Genomic DNA, 21272 nt, shown 5'->3' with positions numbered 1-21272 from the left:
TGCATATCACTCTCCAGACTTATGCTCTGCCCCAAGCCACCCTCGCACAACTCGGTCACAGAAAACAACTGCTAAATGCCTGAGAGGAGACTGACTACCCACCAACGCTGCCGGGGAATGGCATGTGGCCTGGGAGAATCAAACTGCAAAATGCGGTTTAAAGTAACATTTGCTTTAAGCTGCTTTTACCATACTACAAAACAGAGTCCCAACCAAGTCCCAGTGCCCGATTGTAAAAGGTGGAGAGTCGCACAGGAGGCCACGCTCCCAAAACAGGATCTAAACTCAAATGAAGCAATGGATTTTAAACTTTTCTGTGTGGAGGGCCCCTGCATTTGTTGACACACTCTTGCAGATCCTCATAGCCCATCACAAATGTAATGATGCTCGAAACACAGGATCAAATTAGCAAACATAGGAACATGAATAGACCATTCCGCCCCTCGTGCTCACTCCGCCATTCATGGTTGATCTGTACCTCAACCCAGTTTACCCACCTTTGATCTGTATCCCTTGATACCCTTACCTAACAAAAATCTGTCGAACTCAACCTTGAAAATTTCAATTTCAACTAAGCTCTATACTGCAGGCAGCCTGAATGGCATTGCTGACACCTCCAAAAACATTTTCTGTACGTACACCTCTAGCTGGTGGCATCCTCAAGTGACTTAAGAAGGTGTCTTTCTTGGCTCAGTAGTAGCAATCTCACATCTGAGTCAGAAGTTTGTGGGTTCAAGTCCCACTGCAAAGGCTAGAGCACAAAATCTAGGTTGGCAATTCAGTGTAGTACTGAGGGAGTGCTGCACTGTCGGACATGCCGTCTTTCAGATGATGTGCAAACCGAGGCCCCGTCTGCCCTCTCAGGTGGGCGTAAAAGATCTTACGGCACGATTCAAAGAAGAGCAGGGGAGTGTCCTAGCCAATATTTCTCCCTCAACCAACACCTAAAAACAGATCATCTGATCGTTTATTTTGTTGTTTTTTGTGGGAGCTTGCTGTGCACAAATTGGCTATTGCATTTCCTACATTACAACAGTGTCTACTCTTCAAATCGTACTTCATTGGCTGTAAAGCAGTTTGGGACATCGCAAAGTCATGAGAGGCGCGATATAAATGCAAGGGCTTTCTTTCTTTAACTGTGGAAACTTGAGTTTGCGGGCAGCCTATTACAAACAATGCCTTTACTGTCCTACACTGATTTAAAAAAATGGGCTCTACATAGGTGGGACATTGTAATTCTGAGACAGGAGAGCATAGATCACAATCTAGAGAAATGTAGCTTTGAAAAACATTGTTGCATAGTACATTAGGGTGAAAAGAAAATCTAAATAAATACATGCCCTACTAATCAATAATAACCATGTGTAAAAGTGGGCTCAGATTGGGAGTGTGCAGCAATGATTGGCAAATTGAAAGGCCGAGGGACAAAAGCACACTGTGATATAGCAGCCAATGAGACTATGAGCTGGCTTACATGTCAGCATGCACTGTCAATATGCCAGTCATGTTTTTACTTCAAGTTCATCTTGAGCCCTTTGTTGCCATCCTATCGGGCAGAAAAGGGGGAGAAATTCGACTTATGCCCATAATGGGCCAAGTTGCTGTTGCAGCCTCTCTGCCAACCCGTTCATGCCGGCATGAGGTTCAAACCAAATTCGAGTCCAGGCTTCATTGCCATGCCGCCTGATAGCTGTAGGCACCAAAGAGGTGTTTCCATGCAGCTCGCTGGCACATTATTAGGCGGCCTGGAAGCCAACAGTAAAGTATCTCCAGGAGGGACTGATCACTGAGTTGGGTGGGGGGGCGGGGATTGGCAGCGGTCCACATTATTCTTGTGCAACTCCTGTTCCTCCTGGCTCCATAAAAATAATTTATCACTTACCTTTTTGGGGCCTCATCCATTTCACTGCCTGTACAACTAGGCAGAGTGTACATGGTGCTCATTTATACCTGAATTTTACAACCAGCGTAGGATCCCAATTTGCATATTTAAGCAGCCTTATGTCTGTTTTTGGGCTGGCGGGTTGCATGAATATTGTATCAGGTGCACCTTGGGCATCAATGGGGCAGTTCAGGTGCCCCTCCCACCATTCCGATTTTCACCTGTTGGCTGCCCGCTTTTCAGGCTCAAAATGGGTGGCCGTGAGTTGAATTTCTCCCTTATAGGGGTAGGTTAAGTGTGCTCAGCATTTGTGCAATGCCTTAATTTTAAAATTCTCTTCCTTGTTTTCAAATCCCTCCATGGCCTGGCCCCTCCCTATCTCTGTAACCTCCTCCAGCCTAACATCCCTCCGAGATCACTATCCTCCTCCAATTCTGGCCTCTTGCGCATCCCCAATTTTAATCGCTGAACCATTGGCGGCTGTGCCTTCAGCTGCCTAGGCTCTAAGCTCTGGAATTCCTTCCCTAAACCCCTCCGTCTTTCTACCTTTCTCTCCTCCCTTAAGACGCTCCTTAAAACGCTCCATGCTTTTGGTCACCAGTCCTAATGTCTCCTTATGTCGCTCGGTGTCAAATTTTGTTGGATAATCGCTCCTGTGAAGCGCCTTGGGACGTTTTACTATATTAAAGGCGCTATATAAATGCAAGTTATTGTTGTTGTATGTGTGTTGCTTGTTTCTTTCACAGTCACTAGTCAGTCATCATCATGGATTAATAACCTATAAAATTGAAACTCTTAGAATTGTTTGATATTAGAGAACTATTGCTTAGCTGACGTATATTTCCAAGAAATTGTCACTTCCTGTTTACAAGTATTCAATCATTTTCATATGTGGTTAAAAGCTATGGGAATCCAAATTCACTTCAAGTTTGAAAAGTTTGATTGCGTGAAATCTCCTGATCATAGTTTTGAAAGTATTAAAAAAGTAAAAATCAATAACATTTTCACTTTTTAGTATCACTGAGTGAATGCTTTTACCATGTGTTCGGTTTAGGCTGTTCAAAGTGATGAGGAGCATTGAGCCACTTCCCCTCCTCTTCATATCAAATTCTCCCATCTGAATTTTTAGGAATTTCCATTATTTTCAGTTTCAAGATTCACAGCTATTCGTGATCTCATTGGGTAAAAAATACCTCAAATTATAGCTGTGACCATAAAGAAACTTCGCAAAAGTTTATAACTTAAGAAAAAACATTAATTACAATTTGGATACCCTTTAGGCAGCTATGAGGACTGTGGAACAGAGCGTTGTGGTGGTGAGAGCAGTTAAAAATCACAAGACCAGCATGAGAAAACAAAGGAGCACTGAGAAACCATTGGGCACAGAGGAGGAAGACAAATCCTCTGGTAAAGGTAATTTAAAACATCTTTAAGCCCTTTTAAATAAAGAGGAGGAACACTTAGCATGCTTGCTTCCCTGTTGCCTCTCTCCTCTGTCTTTCTTTTGCCCATTTTCAGTCTATAGGCTGGTGTCCAGATTCCCTTTTGCAAGTATTGCACGATAGTGCTCACTTACACAATGTAGAGGTTCTATTGTACAAACCTTGTTATAGATTGCTGAATTTCCCATAATATACTTTAAAGACTGTTCCAGAGAGGGGCATTTTTAAGTTGAGCAAAACTAAAAATCAGAAGGAAAACTAACAAATTAATCGATGCCAAGTTGGATAGTTTGGAGTAAAAACAACTCACATGATTCTGAGTATGTATTTACTGACTATCATGATCACCATTTGAAACACTTTGTCATACTTCACAATTTACAATTACTTTTTAGCAGATAATAATATCGATATGGTTAAACAAACAATCATATCCAGTCTGACTTAGATGTGAGCAATTCATGTAACGGTATGTTTGGACAGAGAGTTTACCAATAATAGTGCAACAACAAGTAAGGTCAAAGCAGGAAAAAATGATAAAAAGTCAAAATTAAAGGCTCTTTATCTGAATGCACAGAGTATTCGTAACAAGATAGATGAATTAATTGCACATATAGAGAGATATATGGGTTTGACCTAATAGCCATTACAGAGACATGGTTGCAAAATGACAAAGGTTGGGAACTAAATATTTCAGGGTACAAGACATTTAGAAAAAACAGGCAGAATGGAAAAGGAGGGGGTGTAGCCCTAATAATAAAGGATAACATAAGGACAGTGGTGAGAAAGGATCTTGGCTCGGAAGATCAGGAAGGAGAATCAGTATGGGTGGAAATTAGAAATAACAAGGGACAGAAAACACTGGTGGGAGTAGTTTGTAGGCCCCCTAATAGTAGCAATACTGTTGGACAGATTATTAATCATGAAATAATGGGAGCTTGTAACAAAGGAAATGCAGTCATCATGGGGGACTTTAATCTGCTTATAGACTGGGCAAATCAAAATGGCAAAGGTAGTTTGGAAGACAAGTTCATGGCATGTATTTGAGACAATTTCCTAGAGCAATACATCATGGAACCAACCAGGGAACAAATATTTTAGATCTTGTATTATGTAATGAGATAGGGTTAATTAGTAATCTCGCAATAAAAGAACCTCTGGGGAAGAGTGATCATAATATGATAGAATTTCACATTCAGTTTGAAAGTAATATACTTAAGTCAGAAACTAGAGTCTTAAACTTAAATAAAGCCAATTACATGAGGGGAGAGTTGTCAAAGGTAGATTGGGAAATTAAATTAAAGGGTTTGACGGTTGAAAAGCAATGGCAAACATTTAAAGAAATATTTCAACATTCTCAACTAGTATACATTCCATTGAGAAATAAAAACTCTACGGGAAAAGTGATCCACCCGTGGCTAACTAAAGAAGAGCCCTGCAATGGTGCCAAGAAGAGTAATAAGCCTGGGGATTGGGAGAGTTTCAGAAACCAACAAAGGACGACCAAAAAGTTGATAAAAAGGTAGAAAGTAGAATATGAAAGTAAACTAGCAAAAAATATAAAAATGGATTTTAAGAGCTACTACAAGTATGTAAAAAGGAAGAGAGTAGCACAAATAAATGTTGGTCCCTTAGAGGCTGAGACAGGAGAAATTACAATGGGGAATCAGGAAATGGCAGATGTGTTAAACAAATATTTTGTATCTGCCTTCACAGTAGAAGACACAAAAAGCATAGCATAAATAATGGGGAACCAAGGGTCTAATGAGAATGAGGAACTTAAAACAATTAATACCACTAAAGAAAAAGTACTGAACAAACCAATGGGACTAAAAGCTGACAAATGACCTGGACCTGATGGCCTACACCCTAGGGTTCTAAAAAAGGTGGCTGCAAAGATAGTGGATGCATTGATTATGATCTTCCAAAATTCTCTAGATTCTAGAATGGTCCCACTGGACTGGAAGGTAGCAAATGTTACCCCGCTATTCTTTTTTTTATTCATTCATGGGATGTGGGCGTCGCTGGTGAGGCCGGCATTTATTGCCCATCCCTAATTGTCCTTGAGAAGGTGGTGGTGAGCCGCCTTCTTGAACCACTGCAGTCCGTGTGGTGAAGGTTCTCCCACAGTGCTGTTAGGAAGGGAGTTCCAGGATTTTGACCCAGCGACGATGAAGGAACGGACACGATGGGCCGAAGGGCCTCTATCCGTGCTGTATATTTCCAAGTCATATATTCAAGAAGGGAGGGAGAGTGAAAACACGGAACTACAGGCCAGTTAACCTGACGTCGGTCGTCGGGAAAATGCTGGAATCTATTATTAAGGAAGTGGTAACAGGGCACTTAGAAAATTATAATATGATTAGGCAGAGTCAACATGGTTTTAGGAAAGGGAAATTATGTTTGACAAATTTATTAGAGTTTTTTGAAGATATAACTAGCAGGGTAGATAAAGGGGAACCAATGGATGTAGTATATTTGGATTTTCAAAAGGCATTCAATAAGGTGCCACATAAAAGGTTGTTACACAAGGTAAGGGCTCATGGGGTTGGGAGCAATATAGTAGCATGAATAGAGGATTGGTCAAAGGACAGAAAACAGAGAGTAGTGATAAATGGGTCATTCTCAGGTTGGCAGGCTGTAACTAGTGGAGTGCCGCAAGGATCAGTGCTTGGGCCTCAGCTATTTACAATCTATATTAATGACTTAGATGAAGGGACCGAGTGTAATGTATCCAGGTTTGTTGATGATACAAAGCTAGGTGGGAAAGTAAGCTGTGAGGAAGACACAAAGAGCCTGCAAAGAGATATAGACAGATTAAGTGAGTGGGCAAGAAGGTGGCAGAGGGAATATAATATAGGGAAATGTGAGGTATTCACTTTGGTAGGAAGAATAGAGAAACAGAATATTTTTTAAATGGTGAGAAAATATTAAATGTTGGTGTTCAGAGAGACTTGGGTGTCCTCGTACAAGAAACACAAAAAGTTAGTATGCAGGTACAGCAGGCAATTAGGAAAGCAAATGGCATGTTGGCCTTTATTGCAAGGGGGTTGGAGTACAAGAGTAAGGAAGTCTTACTACAGTTGTAAAGAATCTTACAACACCAGGTTATAGTCCAACAGTATTATTTGAAAATCACAAGCTTTCGGAGATTATCTCCTTCGTCAGGTGAGTGAGTGGGATTCCTTGAACGTTTCGCATTTATAGTCAGAGAACATACTCTTACTATAAATGCGAAACGTTCAAGGAATCCCACTCACTCACCTGACAAAGGAGATAATCTCCGAAAGCTTGTGATTTTCAAATAAAACTGTTGGACTATAACCTGGTGTTGTAAGATTCTTTACATTTGTCAACCCCATTCCATCACCGGCATCGCCACATCATGGTTACTACAGTTGTACAGGGCTTTAGTGAGACCTCACCTGGAGTACTGTGTACAGTTTTGGTCTCCTTATCTAAGGAAGGATATATTTGCCTAGGAGGCGGTGCAACGATGGATCACTAGATTAATTCTTGGGATGAGAGGGTTGTCTTATGAGGAGAGGTTGAGTAGAATGGGCGTATTCTCTCTGGAGTTTAGAAGAATGAGAGGTGATCTCATTGAAACATATAAGATTATTAGGGGCTTGACAGGGTAGATGCTGAGAGATTGTTTCCCCTGGCTAGAGAGTCTGGAAATAGGGGGCATAGTCCCAGGATAAGGAGTCGGCCATTCAAGGCTGAGATGAGGAGGAATTTCTTCACGCAGGTGGTTGTGAATCTTTGGAATTCTGTACCCCAAAGGGCCGTGGATGCTGAGTCATTGAATATATTCAAGGCTAAGATGGATAGATTTTTGGACTCTAGGGGAATCAAGGGATATGGGGATCGGGTGGGAAAATGGAGTTGAGGTTGAAAATCAGCCATGATCTGACTGGATGGCGGAGCAGGCTCGAGGGGCCGTATGGCCTACTTCTGCTCCTATTTCTAATATCCTTATGTTTTTGTTCAGCAAGGTTCATGTACAAACATTTAAGGTGCTTTCACTACACTCCTCCGTGTGCTATTTTTGAATGGGTTAATGCCTGACTAAAAATAGCACACGGAGGAATGTATTAAAGCACCTTTAACATTCATACCTGCACTTTGCTGTTTGGAAAATATACCCTACGATCAGAGCAAGTGATTTAGTGCAACATCACTGTGATGGGCCTTAGACTCCATCTTGTTTCAGAGCATAGGGCTGATAATAGGAACATAGGAACAAAGGAACATAGGAACAGGAGTCGGCCATTCAGCCCCTTGTGCCTGCTCCGCCATTTGATAAAATCATGACTGATCTGTGATCTAACTCCATATACCTGCCTTTGGCCCATATCCCTTAATACCTTTGGTTGCCAAAAAGCTATCTGTCTCAGATTTAAATTTAGCAATTGAGCTAGTATCAATTGCCATTTGCGGAAGAGAGTTCCAAACTTCTACCACCCTTTGTGTGTAGAAATGTTTTCTAATGAACTGCTTGTTGTCCATGGTAATGCACATTGGGTACAGTGGACAGGCATCATTGAGCATTGATGCCTGCTGACCACCTGTTGTGCATAGCTTAGGAGAATGTTGTGGCACCTGTGACACTGACAGCCGGCTCTCCCGGCACATGCTAGGCTTATTAAATTCTCAAAAAATGTTAATGAGGTCCTTGCCTCACAATTTGGTATCTGAATAACACGCTTGAACAGCACTGCTAAAGATTAGCGCTCATACGAAATGGGCATTAACGCTTGGCCCATTCAGCCATGATGGTTCCTTTTCCTTAAAACGGGCAACCTCCTTGATAATTAAATCAAGTACCTGCATCTTGACCCAACAATGACATTGTTTATTTCATGGTGTTCTTGAGATTCACTACTGCACCTATTCACATCTTCATAAAGCTGCACGCAATCTATCATCTGTGGATGTTAGCCGATTCAACTGTAGTTGAGCTATTAAACATAAATGAGAAAGGGAGCTGCCTTGACCATTTAGAATATATCACAAAATATAAAGTCCCGCTCTGAGTCATTCCAACTTGATGGCTTGCTCTTCAGTTGTGAGTATTCATCTGTCTTACTGTATTTGCTGACTGGATTTGTAAGAGGTCAGCTAATATAAAGCATACACATTTTTGCTTTCATGCTAACTCAGAACAAAAAGTTGAAGCGTTTTATAAAAAAAACTTCCAGTTATTCCTAGTTTTCATTCTCAGTAATTTTGCATTGGAGGGGTGGGGCTTACAAACAGTGAGGGTGTAATTGATCATCGACGGTAGCACAAAATGTGAGATAACGAACTTGGTAGCCCGTTTTACACCCTGCCCATTTTATTTTCCATTATGGCGATTCATTATTGTTTTGTGCTGCCGCCAAAGAGCCAGTTTCACCCCAGCAAGTCCTGACATGCTATGTGAATGGCCAGTCTTGCTGTCAATCATAAAAATGTCTAGAAACTATGGGCACAAGTACATGCTGTAAGCTGTAGCCCGCTGGTTTGAGTCTCTTTAGCTGGCAGTGATAGGCCATGGAATCTGCATGAGCTCAAAGCTCAGGCTTATGATGGAAAATATTGTTCTAAGGGGGAAATACTATTGTACAGGTACTTTTAACCATTTTCTTGTAAATATTTGTAATTTCTCATGTATTATGTTATAAATCTGGTTTCCAGTATTAAGTACTCAAATTAGTTAAGAGTCAAGGTGGCGTGTAAAATGATTTTCAAAAAATATATTCTGCAATTCGATTGGATCACCATTTTTTTATTGGCAACTGTTGCTGATTGTCCATTTTTGAGTTGTAATTTTTAAATTTGATGATTAGTGGTTTCATTCCCACTTGCTATTTGCTGACTAGTATGTTCCCTACCTGTTCCATTGTGAAGAGAGAATTGCAACAGGAAAATGAGTAATGAGAGGTAGCTAGTAAACACATGTATGGTAACGTTCCTAACATTACAAACTTCCTGTGTGCGCTGTGTATGATAACATTTCAGTTGTGCAAACAGTCCCAATTTTAAGGAAGGTGCACGTTGCTCAACCTGGTACTGGTGCCCTTGGGAATTACCCAATGATATTTTGGAACTATTGTGTTTGTACTGCCGATGAATTATAGGGAGACAAATGTGTCTATATGTTTTCTGTGAAGTGATGGACTGGCTGATGTTAAGAAAATCATTAGACAGAAATGAGAAGCTGTTAACACAGAAGTCGAGTGCTATAGTTTCCTTCATTGTTACAAGTAGAGCTGTATTAACTAGATTGTGAATCTAAATCCCCCTTCAGTAGTTGACATGTGTCGAGTGACAGTTTATCTGTCAATTCAAAAGCACCTGAAGAGCTGTGTCCCTTTGAGTCAAAATTCACAAGACCAGTCTTTTTCCATTCTGTCTGTCTGTCTCTCTATTGCTAAATGGGTAAGAATTTCAGCTGCACTTGCAACAATATTTGCTCGTGTCTGCTGTTATACAGTGCTTTATATTTAAAACCAGGTGAAGTATTAATCTTGATAAACAAGCAATAGTGCTGAGATTGGTTGGGAAAATTTCACAGGAAAAGACTTATAAAAACACTTTGTACATCAATTAATATCTCAATTGTGACTGATGTGATTACCACTTATGCCTGAAACCTTGCAGAAAATTCAATTGGGCATTAAGTTCAGTGTTAATGACAATAACAGCAAAAAGATAAGTAAAAAATACATTATTGCTAGTGTTAATACCACTTGACCAGTAATGCCAAGTAGAACATCTAGTCCCTATTGGAGAACACACGTAGAGATTTAATAGTACAATAATAAGGCAAATAATTGATATTGTATTGGAGATTGTCATTTGCTGTTGAGCCTGTCACAGAGGTTTCAACACAGGTCCTGTCCTAAAACGTAAATTAATACTACTAGGGAAAGTAGTTTGTTTACTATAAGCTATTCTCGCATTTTACGATAATTTTGTTATTTGTTGTATTGCAATACACTGTACACCATGAAGTTGAAGTTCTTCCATTTGCTATTTTAGTGCACTGATCAGAACATTTGCATCAGATTTCTGTATAAATTTAAATTTTGAGGAATTTGACCCAAATGTGGTAAAAAGCACACAGAGGAATTTCAACCTTTATATTGCTAATACAAAAAATTGTGGGGTTAGCTTTGTAGGTAATACTCCTACCGTAATGGGAGGGCAGATTGTACAGTTGGACATGGAGGTCAATAGCCTGATTCGCGGCCCTGCCAACTTTTTGGCTATTAATTGTAATGACTGGGAAACTGGGAGAGCTGTGAACTGTGTGCATTGACTTGTGTACCCAAGTGTCTAATCTGCCAGAAGAACTAACTTGTAAAATTTACCCCATGACTTACTGATGATAACATGTGGTAAAATTAAAATTCACAAGTCCAGACATGCCTGATATCCTGTTTCTCAAAGGCGCAGATATGCTACTTCCTACTCTTTTAGCCATAATCATTGAACTCCTGTTTGATCTCCTCACACCTACAAATATCTCCATCCTCTGATCATTTGGCAACGATAAACAGAACTGTCTTTTCCTGGTTTGCAATTGCTCCTCATAAATTGTGCAATATGTTGGATTGTAAACAACCTTGGTTTACCACATTAAGGGATTAGACATGGATTAAAAATAAGGAAATAAGAAGTTGTGATGATCAAAAATTCATTGCCACTTAAAATATGCAATTTTAGAATATGTATTTAAGAACCGAAGTAAAATGCAGATTGCGAACAGTTTGTTCAGCCAATCTAGTGCTCGCCATCCAGATTCCATGTATGATTATTTCAGCATGGACTTCCCTCCCATACCATCTGCTGATCTCCTACTATAGGCAACACTAAGCTGTCAACTAGCACTAAGAATCAAACAGTGTCGTTAATTATCTTTATAACCTTCAATCCCACATGTTAACTGATATTGAATTTTGTACTTGTGTCCTGTAGTGATACGTTCTCAACCAAGAAAAATGGCTTCTTTTCTTCCATGTCGCAAATATCTTTCATCATTAAAACATCTTTTCATTTCTCCACCAGAAGTAAATTTAGTTGCTTGAGACTTTCTTTACAATTTAGTCCTCTAAGGCTGGAATCAACTTGGTCACTGTTGTCTAAAGCCTTTCTAATGCATCTGTATCTTTTTTGAGGTAGGGTGACAAAAATTGCATACCATACTTCAAATTGGCCTCACCATTAGTTTGTACAATGTCAGCATAACTTGTTCTGACTTGTGATCCAATACCCTCCAAATGGAATTAGTACCTGATTTGCCTTATTTATAACTGCATCACACTAACCAGATGCTTTCAAACTATGAACAATGGACTCTCCCAAAGCCTTTTCCTTTTCAGCTTCTGCCAATAGCAACCCTTTCACATTATCTGGGATTGGGCAGCACCCTTTCATGTTTGGGACAAGGATTCAAATCCAACTGAAACTGATGAGCCTCCCTACATACTTACCAATGGGAGGCATAACAACAAGAAGCATAACAGACATAACTTCTAGAGAACCCAAGAACTTGCTCGGTACTCCCCCACAAGTGACATTGGGATGGGGAGGGGCCATCCCCTGATAAACATCTGGGGGGTAAAATTCAACTTCAACGGAAAGTAAAATCAGGCGGGGTATATAACGAGCAGCCGATCCACTACCTTTTGCTCCCACTAAAGTTGAATTTTAAACCCCACCACCACCCGCCGTCGCTTAATTCCTTTAAATCATGGAAAAGACTAAGTATGAAAAATCTTGATTTTTATATTTGGGTGAATATTGTATTCATCAAAGCGAAGGTTGTCAGTGCTGGAAGGTGGAGCACTTTTGGCAATTTTGCCACCTACTGTTAGCATCAAGCACGCTCAAGTCACTTTTGACACACCGAGCTATACTTCAACAATGTGAATTTTCAGCTTTAACCATCCTTATAGCCTCTCTGGGTGAAGTTGGCAACTTTGTGCTAAATTTAGCTCAGTTTTTTGTTGTCGCCTTATATCCCCTAGGAAATGAGCAGGGACGGCACAAATTAATTTCACTAGGAACCTAGCAGCCAGCAGAGAGGGAAGGTTTTCAACCCAACAGTTTGGTTTGCATTCAAATCCAGGTCACAGAGTTGAAATAATATAAAAGTTTGATAGTAATAGGAAAAACCTGCCTGGATTATTTAACCAACAAAGTTTGTGCTTAACTCTTTAATAGCTTATTGGCTATACCCCTATTGTTTCAGATCCCCAGATATAACCCTTCCACAAATAGTTGCCTGTTTCAGTGACATTGTTTTTTGCTTAACATTACAAAACACTGCATTGAATCAAAAACATCATTATATATAGCAGAATTAAAGTATTGAATTTGTCGGAATGATTGCTTGTCGATTTATGGTTATCACTTTGCACTAAGAGCATTGGGGTTGAATTTCTGTTTTTTGGGGAGTTTCCGGGCTCTTCCGCTGAAGTTACTATGGATAACAAGAGAACCCTGCAAAAATTAACCCCAAGTGTCTCTTTTGGTACTGCCGCAGCTTCTGGGCTGTCCTGGGGGAATAAACTCATATGGAATACTAATACCTCAATATAGTGTTAATTGCTTTGTTGAAAGTATTATGCTGAATGGAGTATTAAACTAAGATCCCACCTGAGATTAAAAAAAACCTGACTGCTGGAAATTTGAAATAAAAACAGAAATTACTGGAAAACTATCAGCATCCGGAATGCAAACCTGGCTTTTATCTTTTCAAATGGTGCTGAATCTTTCATTGTATTTTCAGTATTTTCTGTTTCAATTTCAAGATCCCATCTGGCTGTCCTGATAAAGGAGATCGCGCAGCACTGATTGCAAAGAGAAGGGCCCAAACTAAGTATCCCAGCCATAATTTCCCTCAGGGAAAACCCTCCCAGACTTTGATTTCCCCCAAGGTCCTGGGTAAACAAGATTTGTAGCCTTATTACATTGTCCTGCTTAAATGTTGAAATGAAAAAATGAACTCACACAGTATAATTTCATGAGTATTTTATGTATAGTGTTCGGATTGGAGTAGAAGAAATTAATTGACCGTCAGAATTGTAATGTAATAAGATTGTGTTTTGTTTATTCATGCTCTTTAGCATTAGAAAATTTGAAAACCACTGACTAAGCAATAATCGTACATAAAATGGAAATCAAGTAACCAGCAGAGGTCATCCTACTCTTAAGGCAGGGGACAAACAATCTATTTTTCATAGTAAACATCTGCATTAAATTACTTAAAAAAACAGTTGATTTATGCAAAATTAGATCCCGGATACCCCAAAAGCACAAAGACAATTTCTTTCTAATCTATTTTTAATACCAATTATAAATTAAAATGATGGGGGGAGTTTTAATACAGGGCCTTCAGCCTTACTGCACCGTTCCCGCTGGTCACCCTCCCGTGAACCCCTGCCGAAACCCCGTTCTTGCAACTTACCTGCTTGCTGCTGAGCCTTCCTTTGCAGCTGGCCGGCAGCGTTTGGCCGCCTGAATGTCCGCTGCCGCCCACCGGCCAGCTGCCACTTTCCGCCCGTTTCAAGCGTGTTGCTGACTGGCGGCATGCAGATGAGGACCAGGAATTACAATACCTCAGGCCTGAAATCTCGGCCAGCGAGTTTGTTTTGCCGCCACCTACTTGCTGGAAGTTAAAATTGACCCCAATATCTAGTTACGGTTCTATTTAAAATAGTGTTTATAGTTTACTATTGACAACGATATTATTTTATAACAATATCACATTGGCTGGGAAATTCCTGGGAGCTGCTCCTGCTCTGCTGGATTACTTCGCTGGAAGCACGGTGGAAACTCTGTTCACACGTGTAAATGGGGTTTCTGCCACACTTCTGTGAAGTTTCAGCTAATTAAAGCATTTCAGTTCAGGATGAGGCCATTCAGCACACCATGCCTGCACTGGTGCTAGCTCCGCACTAGAAATGTGTATTCTAATTCCATTTCCCTCTCCTTTCCCTGTACTCCTTAGTATTTTTCCTCTTTCAGTGGTTATCTAATTCCCCCTTAAATGCTGTGATTGACTGAGCTTCAATAGCCACGTGTAAATGTATTCCATATTTTAATAACTCTTTTTGTGAAAAAAAATCTAGCCTCCTCCTATTCTTTTAATATTAATCATAAGTTTATGCTTCCTTATTAGCATAAGAAATAATCTTTTACTATTTACTCTGTCAGACACTTTCAAAACTTTGAGCACTTCCATTAAGTCCCTTTAACCTTTCTGCTCAAGTGAATGCAGTCCTATTTTTTTCAAGTTTCTCATCATAACTATACCCATTTATCTCTATTTCATCTTAATGAACCTATGTTGCTTTTTCCATGGTTCCAACATTCTTTCTTTAATGGGGTGCCCAAAACTGTACACAGCACTGTGACTGAGGCCTAACCAATGCCTTGCACAAATTCACCATCACTTCTATGCTTTTATAATCAATGCCCCTATATATAAAATCCAGAATCTCATTTGCCCTTTTTGTGGCTTCTTCCACCTGCAATTCTGCTTTTAAAGTTCTGTAGTACTTGTACCCTATATCTCTCTGTTCCTCTATTGCATTGAGAATTTTACAACTTAGATTATTGGGATAATTTTCCAACTTTGCATTTCTCACCGTATGCCTCTCCCGCCTGGAGCACACATTGGAAATTGGCCCACGCACTGATTCCCTGCCTGGAACAAAATTATCCCTCATATTTCCATTCTCAATTTTTTTTCCCTGAAGTGTGCTATTTCACATATATCCTCATTGATCCGAATTTTGCACACTACTACTACTACTACTACGACTACTACAACTACTACTACTACTACTACTACTACTTGCATTTATATAGCGCCTTTATCATCGTAAAATGTTCCAAGGCGCTTCACAGGCAGCGTCATCAAACATTCTTCCTTACAGTTTCCATGCCTCCAATTTGGCATTGCTGCAAATGTCTCTGTTAATCCCTGTGTACCCTTGTCCAAATCATTTCTGTACATTGGGTTAAATTTTCCAAGTTAGTACTCCTGGCACAGAGCTTCATGCAAAAACAGCACTGATCAGGAATTCAGGTAAGGAAATCAGTGCACCCTGTAATGAGTGCCTGTCCATTTAATGAATGGAATATTGTGCAGGTGCATTGACCTCCATGCCTGAATTCCTGATATGTCTCCCATCAAGTAAAGCTGTGCGCCGGCAGCATTAAATTGTAAAATCTACCCCATGGAAAACAAGAGAGATCCCAACACAGATTACTGTTGGATTACCTAATGTTACATCATCCAGCTGATGTGTCTGTTGATTTCATTGAATGTCTTGTTTTCATTACTGAGGTAACTAACCTTGGGTTTTAAAGACGGACTCAAATTTCAGCTAAAACAAAATAGGGAAAAAAATGTTCCCCAGACTGCACAGGTTTTGGGATTGCAGCCCCCCCCCCACAACAATCCACTTGCCTGCTCCAACCCCCCTTCCAGGACTCAACTGAGGGCTGCTGCTGGTGAGGCAGTTGGCCCTCAATTGGATTCTCTCGTCAGGCGAGCTGCCTTGGAGGTGTGGCCAGTGCAGGCAGCTCACCTTAAGTATGAAGATAATGCCCAAGGACCAATTTCTAGCGGTCCTCGGGCCTCTTGCTTCAGGCACACGCTAATTGCAAAGTGCTGAGTCTGGGCCTGAAAATGGGCCCAGACAAGTTTTTATCCCAATCTGTTTTAGTGATATTGGTTGAGGGATAAACATTAGCCAGGACATTGGGAGAACTCCCCTGCTTTTCTTTGAATAGTGCTATGGGATCTTTTATGTCCACTTGAGAGAGTTTCGGTTTAATGTTTCATCCGAAAGACGGCACCTCTGACAGTGCAGCAGTCCCTCAGTAATGCACCGAAATATCAGCCTAGATTATATGCTCAAGTCTTGAGAGTGGGGTGACATATATACAAATTAAATGATTTTTGGTGAAGCACACTTACCATTTAAATGCAATTGGGTTTCTCTCATAAAATAACAGAATCATTGAATTTTACAGCACAGAAGGAAGCTCTTTGGCCCATCGTGCCTGCGTTGGCACTCTGAATATCTTTGTCTCATTAGAGACTTAATCCCATTCCCCTGTCTTTTCCCCATACCCTTTAAAATTTTTCTTTTTCAAGTATTTATCCAGCTCCGTTTTAAAAGCTATTATGGATTCTGCTTCTACTATTATTTCTGGTACGGCATTCCATGTCCTGACAATCATCTACATAATTTTTTTAAAGTTCTGCAGACCTCTCCATTCTTTTAGTGATGATCTTAAATTTACGACCTCTAGTTACCGACTCACTAACCAGTAGAAATAGCTTTCCCTAATTTATTTTAGCAAAACCCCTTATAATTTTGAACACCTCTATTAAATCTCATTTTAACTTCTTTGATGTAATGAAAAGAGTCCCGGTTTCCTTAATCTCTCTTCATAACTGATGTCTTTGATCCCTGATGTTATCTTTTTTGGAATATCCTCTGCACCCCCTCCATGGCCTTAACATACTTCCTAAAATAAGGCACCTAAAACTGTCCCCCTACACATTGTAAACAATTTTACAACACCAAGTTATAGTCCAGCAATTTTATTTTAAATTCACAAGCTTTCGGAGGCTACCTCCTTCGTCAGGTGAACGATCTGAAAATTGTTTCTTCCATTTTCAGTATGATACATACCAGTCATCAATACTGTCAGTAGCTGCCTATCTAAAACAGGTTGGTTCAACCCAACTTTGCAAGACACTAAATGGTCAGGTTTTTAAAATTTGTATATAAATGAATAATAAGAGGTAAATTTTTCAAGGTTCAACTCTTAGTGCCAGTCCTACACATTGGCTGAGCTTTCAAAATATATGTGTGTTTTTTTCACCTTCAAGACCATACACATTTTTTGAATTGTTGGATTTGTAAGGATGAATTTTGCAAGGCAAGACTCCCGTTGTGGAACATAGCTTGACACGGCCGTGAGTGGGAGAATCATGTATGGAGAGCAGTATGTCTGATTCGACGCATTGCAATTATCTGGTTGATAATCGTGAGACTCTACTCCCAACATGAAATGCTGTTAAATCGGGAATTCTGACCTCCGTGTCAGATTCTCCAATCACCGCTTCTGTCAAGTGAAGCAGTAGGACTGGCACTAAGAGTTGAACCTTGAAAAATTTACCTCTTATTATTCATTTATATACAAATTTTAAAAACCTGACCATTTAGTGTCTTGCAAAGTTGGGTTGAACCAACCTGTTTTAGATAGGCAGCTACTGACAGTATTGATGACTGGTATGTATCATACTGAAAATGGAAGAAACAATTTTCAGAAAGCTTGACCAGTATGTTGGGACACTATGGTGAGAGAAACCCATCTATATTTAAATTACAGAAGTTTGCATCAATTTAGGAAGGGAAAGAAAAGGTTAACTGACTACTAAAGAGACTGAGAGCCACCGAATTTTATAATTACTGTTAGCACTGACACTAATAGAGTTTGTGTGCTTGTCCAGCACAAAGACTGCATTCTATCTGGCAGTGACACATGGCAACCAGCATTTGAATATGTAAACGTTATTTTAAATCAATTTCTGGCACACTTGCCATCTCCACTGTGGTTGGTTATGAACATTGATTCAATTTGCCTTTGGGCTTGCAGACTGAGCAAATCCACTGACAGCAGGACTGAAAAGTTTGGGTTGCAGTGTGATGAATAATGAGAGTGTAGGGGAGAGACCAGCTACTCGTCATGGAATATGCACAGGATTTGGACCACACCAGTCTACTGATCATGAGAACCAACACACTGCCCAAAACATATCAGGCGTTCTGTTGCAGTGTGTTCAAAAAACTGCATGACTCAGTCTAACAGATCAGCATTCACTTGGAGTCCTGCATCACAAGTAAATAACATCAGGACAAGAGCAAAATTGCTGGCAAGAAACTGAAATGAGAGCAGTCACCAAGTCACCATTAATGAGAAAGCACAGAGCACAAGAGGACAATATTCAGCAAGAAAGCATAAAAGCACGTAGATCAATGAATGGGCATCCAAGAAAAACTTTAAGTGATCATCGTGGGAACATTTGGAAAGAAATTGAAGGACAAAAGCAATCAGTATTGGTCTGATATGAAGAAGAAATAGAACTGTAGAAAATTAAGAACAGTGAAATAAATTACCAAAACAATGAAACTTCATGGATGAGCACATTATTTAGACACTGGAGATACCAGGAGCACTAAAAGACTTGTTTATATCACTTCCAGTCTTGGTAGCAATTTTTTTGAAACATAAGTGAGTATTTTTCTATGCACCATTTTTCCTATATTGAACTTGATCAATTCTGATGTGTTTTATTCAGTCTAATGTTTAAAGGAGTTCTGTTCCATATTCTACGTTAAAATTAACATTTAAGGTCCTTTAGTGTGTTCAGTCTTCTCAACTAATTAGTGACCAAGACATTGGGAGAATTACCCCTCCCTTCTTTAAACGGTGCTACGGGGATCTTTTATGTTGACCTGAAAGGGTAGACGGGGCCTCGGTTTAATGCCTCATCCAAAAAACAGCACCTCCAACAGACCAGCACTGAAATGTCAACCATAGATTACGTACTCAAGTCCCTGGAGTGGGGCTTGAGCCTACAACTTCTGACCCAGAGGCAAGAGTGCTACCACTGAGCTAATGAATTAATGATAGTTATTTACCCCATTTCATTTCCTGGAACTAAATTGAGTAATGCTTCTTTACTTGTTGGACTAGAAACATTCTGGTCTAGGAAGCAGTCCTGAATGCATTCCAAAAAGTGTTCCCCACTTGACCACATGCATTATCTTTATTCTAGTCTACCTTGGGATAATCACAATCACCCAGTATTATTGCCCTGTTGTTCTGGCATTTCTCTGAACTGCCTGCAGATCTCCAACTCTATTTCATTTCCACTGTTTGTTGGTCTGTAATACACACCAAAAATTGTATCCTTTCCCTTCCTATTTTTTAATTCTGTCCATATGGATTCTATCTTAACACAACTCGCTTGATGATGTGCTTTCAATTGTAAAAATGTAATTAGTGGTACGTTCGGCTATCATTTTTATTTTAGAGTCGCACTTTCTGATTTCATACTCTTCTAGATGATGTCACTAATACCTCATTGTGTACATTTGTCTGTTTTAAACTGCACTTTTAGCACTAAATATGCGACCAAAATGATGCCAAACTGACATCTTGCCACATAAAAGCAGCATAATCAATGAGAATGAGATCTCTTAGAATCATAGAAGTTACAACATGGAAACAGGCCCTTCGGCCCAACATGTCCATGTCGCCCAGTTTATACCACTAAGCTAGTCCCAATTGCCTGCACTTGGCCCATATCCCTCTATACCCATCTTACCCATGTAACTGTCCAAATGCTTTTTAAAAGACAAAATTGTACCCGCCTCTACTACTGCCTCTGGCAGCTCGTTCCAGACACTCACCACCCTTTGAGTGAAAAAATTGCCCCTCTGGACCCTTTTGTATCTCTCCCCTCTCACCTTAAATCTATGCCCCCTCGTTATAGACTCCCCTACCTTTGGGAAAAGATTTTGACTATCGACCTTATCTATGCCCCTCATTATTTTATAGACTTCTATAAGATCACCCCTTAACCTCCTACTCTCCAGGGAAAAAAGTCCCAGTCTGTCTAACCTCTCCCTGTAAGTCAAACCATCAAGTCCCGGTAGCATCCTAGTAAATCTTTTCTGCACTCTTTCTAGTTTAATAATATCCTTTCTATAATAGGGTGACCAGAACTGTACACAGTACTCCAAGTGTGGCCTCACCAATGCCCTGTACAACTTCAACAAGACATCCCAACTCCTGCATTCAATGTTCTGACCAATGAAACCAAGCATGCCGAATGCCTTCTTCACCACCCTATCCACCTGTGACTCCACTTTCAAGGAGCTATGAATCTGTACTCCCAGATCTCTTTGTTCTATAACTCTCCCCAACGCCCTACCATTAACGGAGTAGGTCCTGGCCCGATTCGATCTACCAAAATGCATCACCTCACATTTATCTAAATTAAACTCCATCTGCCATTCATCGGCCCACTGGCCCAATTTATCAAGATCCCGTTGCAATCCTAGATAACCTTCTTCACTGTCCACAATGCCACCAATCTTGGTGTCATCTGCAAACTTACTAACCATGCCTCCTAAATTCTCATCCAAATCATTAATATAAATAACAAATAACAGCGGACCCAGCACCGATCCCTGAGGCACACCGCTGGACACAGGCATCCAGTTTGAAAAACAATCCTCTACAACCACCCTCTGTCTTCTGTCGTCAAGCCAATTTTGTATCCAATTGGCTACCTCACCTTGGATCCCATGAGATTTAACCTTATGTAACAACCTACCATGCGGTACCTTGTCAAAGGCTTTGCTAAAGTCCATGTAGACCACGTCTACTGCACAGCCCTCATCTATCTTCTTGGTTAGCCCTTCAAAAAACTCAATCAAATTCGTGAGACATGATTTTCCTCTCACAAAACCATGCTGACTGTTCCTAATTAGTCCCTGCCTCTCCAAATGCCTGTAGATCCTGTTCCTCAGAATACCCTCTAACAACTTACCCACTACAGATGTCAGGCTCACCGGTCTGTAGTTCCCAGGCTTTTCCCTGCCGCCCTTCTTAAACAAAGGCACAACATTTGCTACCCTCCAATCTTCAGGCACCTCACCTGTAGCGGTGGATGATTCAAATATCTCTGCTAGGGGACCCGCAATTTCCTCCCTAACCTCCCATAACGTCCTGGGATACATTTCATCAGGTCCCGGAGATTTATCTACCTTGATGCGCGTTAAGACGTCCAGCACCTCCCTCTCTGTAATATGTACACTCCTCAAGACATCACTATTTATTTCCCCAAGTTCCCT

At 40.4% G+C, this 21272-nt stretch overlaps 1 protein-coding gene across 1 annotated transcript in view; it reads left to right on the top strand.

The window, feature by feature from the left end:
- The first annotated feature begins 3169 nt into the window (after positions 1-3169).
- st18 (ST18 C2H2C-type zinc finger transcription factor) overlaps positions 3170-21272 on the top strand; it is a 202032-nt gene continuing 183929 nt past the window's right edge. Inside the window, exon 1 of the mRNA XM_067975540.1 lies at positions 3170-3295. Within this exon, the coding sequence (XP_067831641.1) occupies positions 3229-3295 (67 nt within the window). The 5' untranslated portion in view covers positions 3170-3228. The remainder of the gene's footprint in view (positions 3296-21272) is intronic.

The sequence above is a fragment of the Heptranchias perlo genome, chromosome 3 (assembly GCF_035084215.1).
Source record: "Heptranchias perlo isolate sHepPer1 chromosome 3, sHepPer1.hap1, whole genome shotgun sequence".
In the NCBI taxonomy this organism is placed as follows: domain Eukaryota; kingdom Metazoa; phylum Chordata; class Chondrichthyes; order Hexanchiformes; family Hexanchidae; genus Heptranchias; species Heptranchias perlo.
Note: the sequence above shows the minus strand (reverse complement) of the source record. Positions and strands in the feature narration are given on the sequence as shown.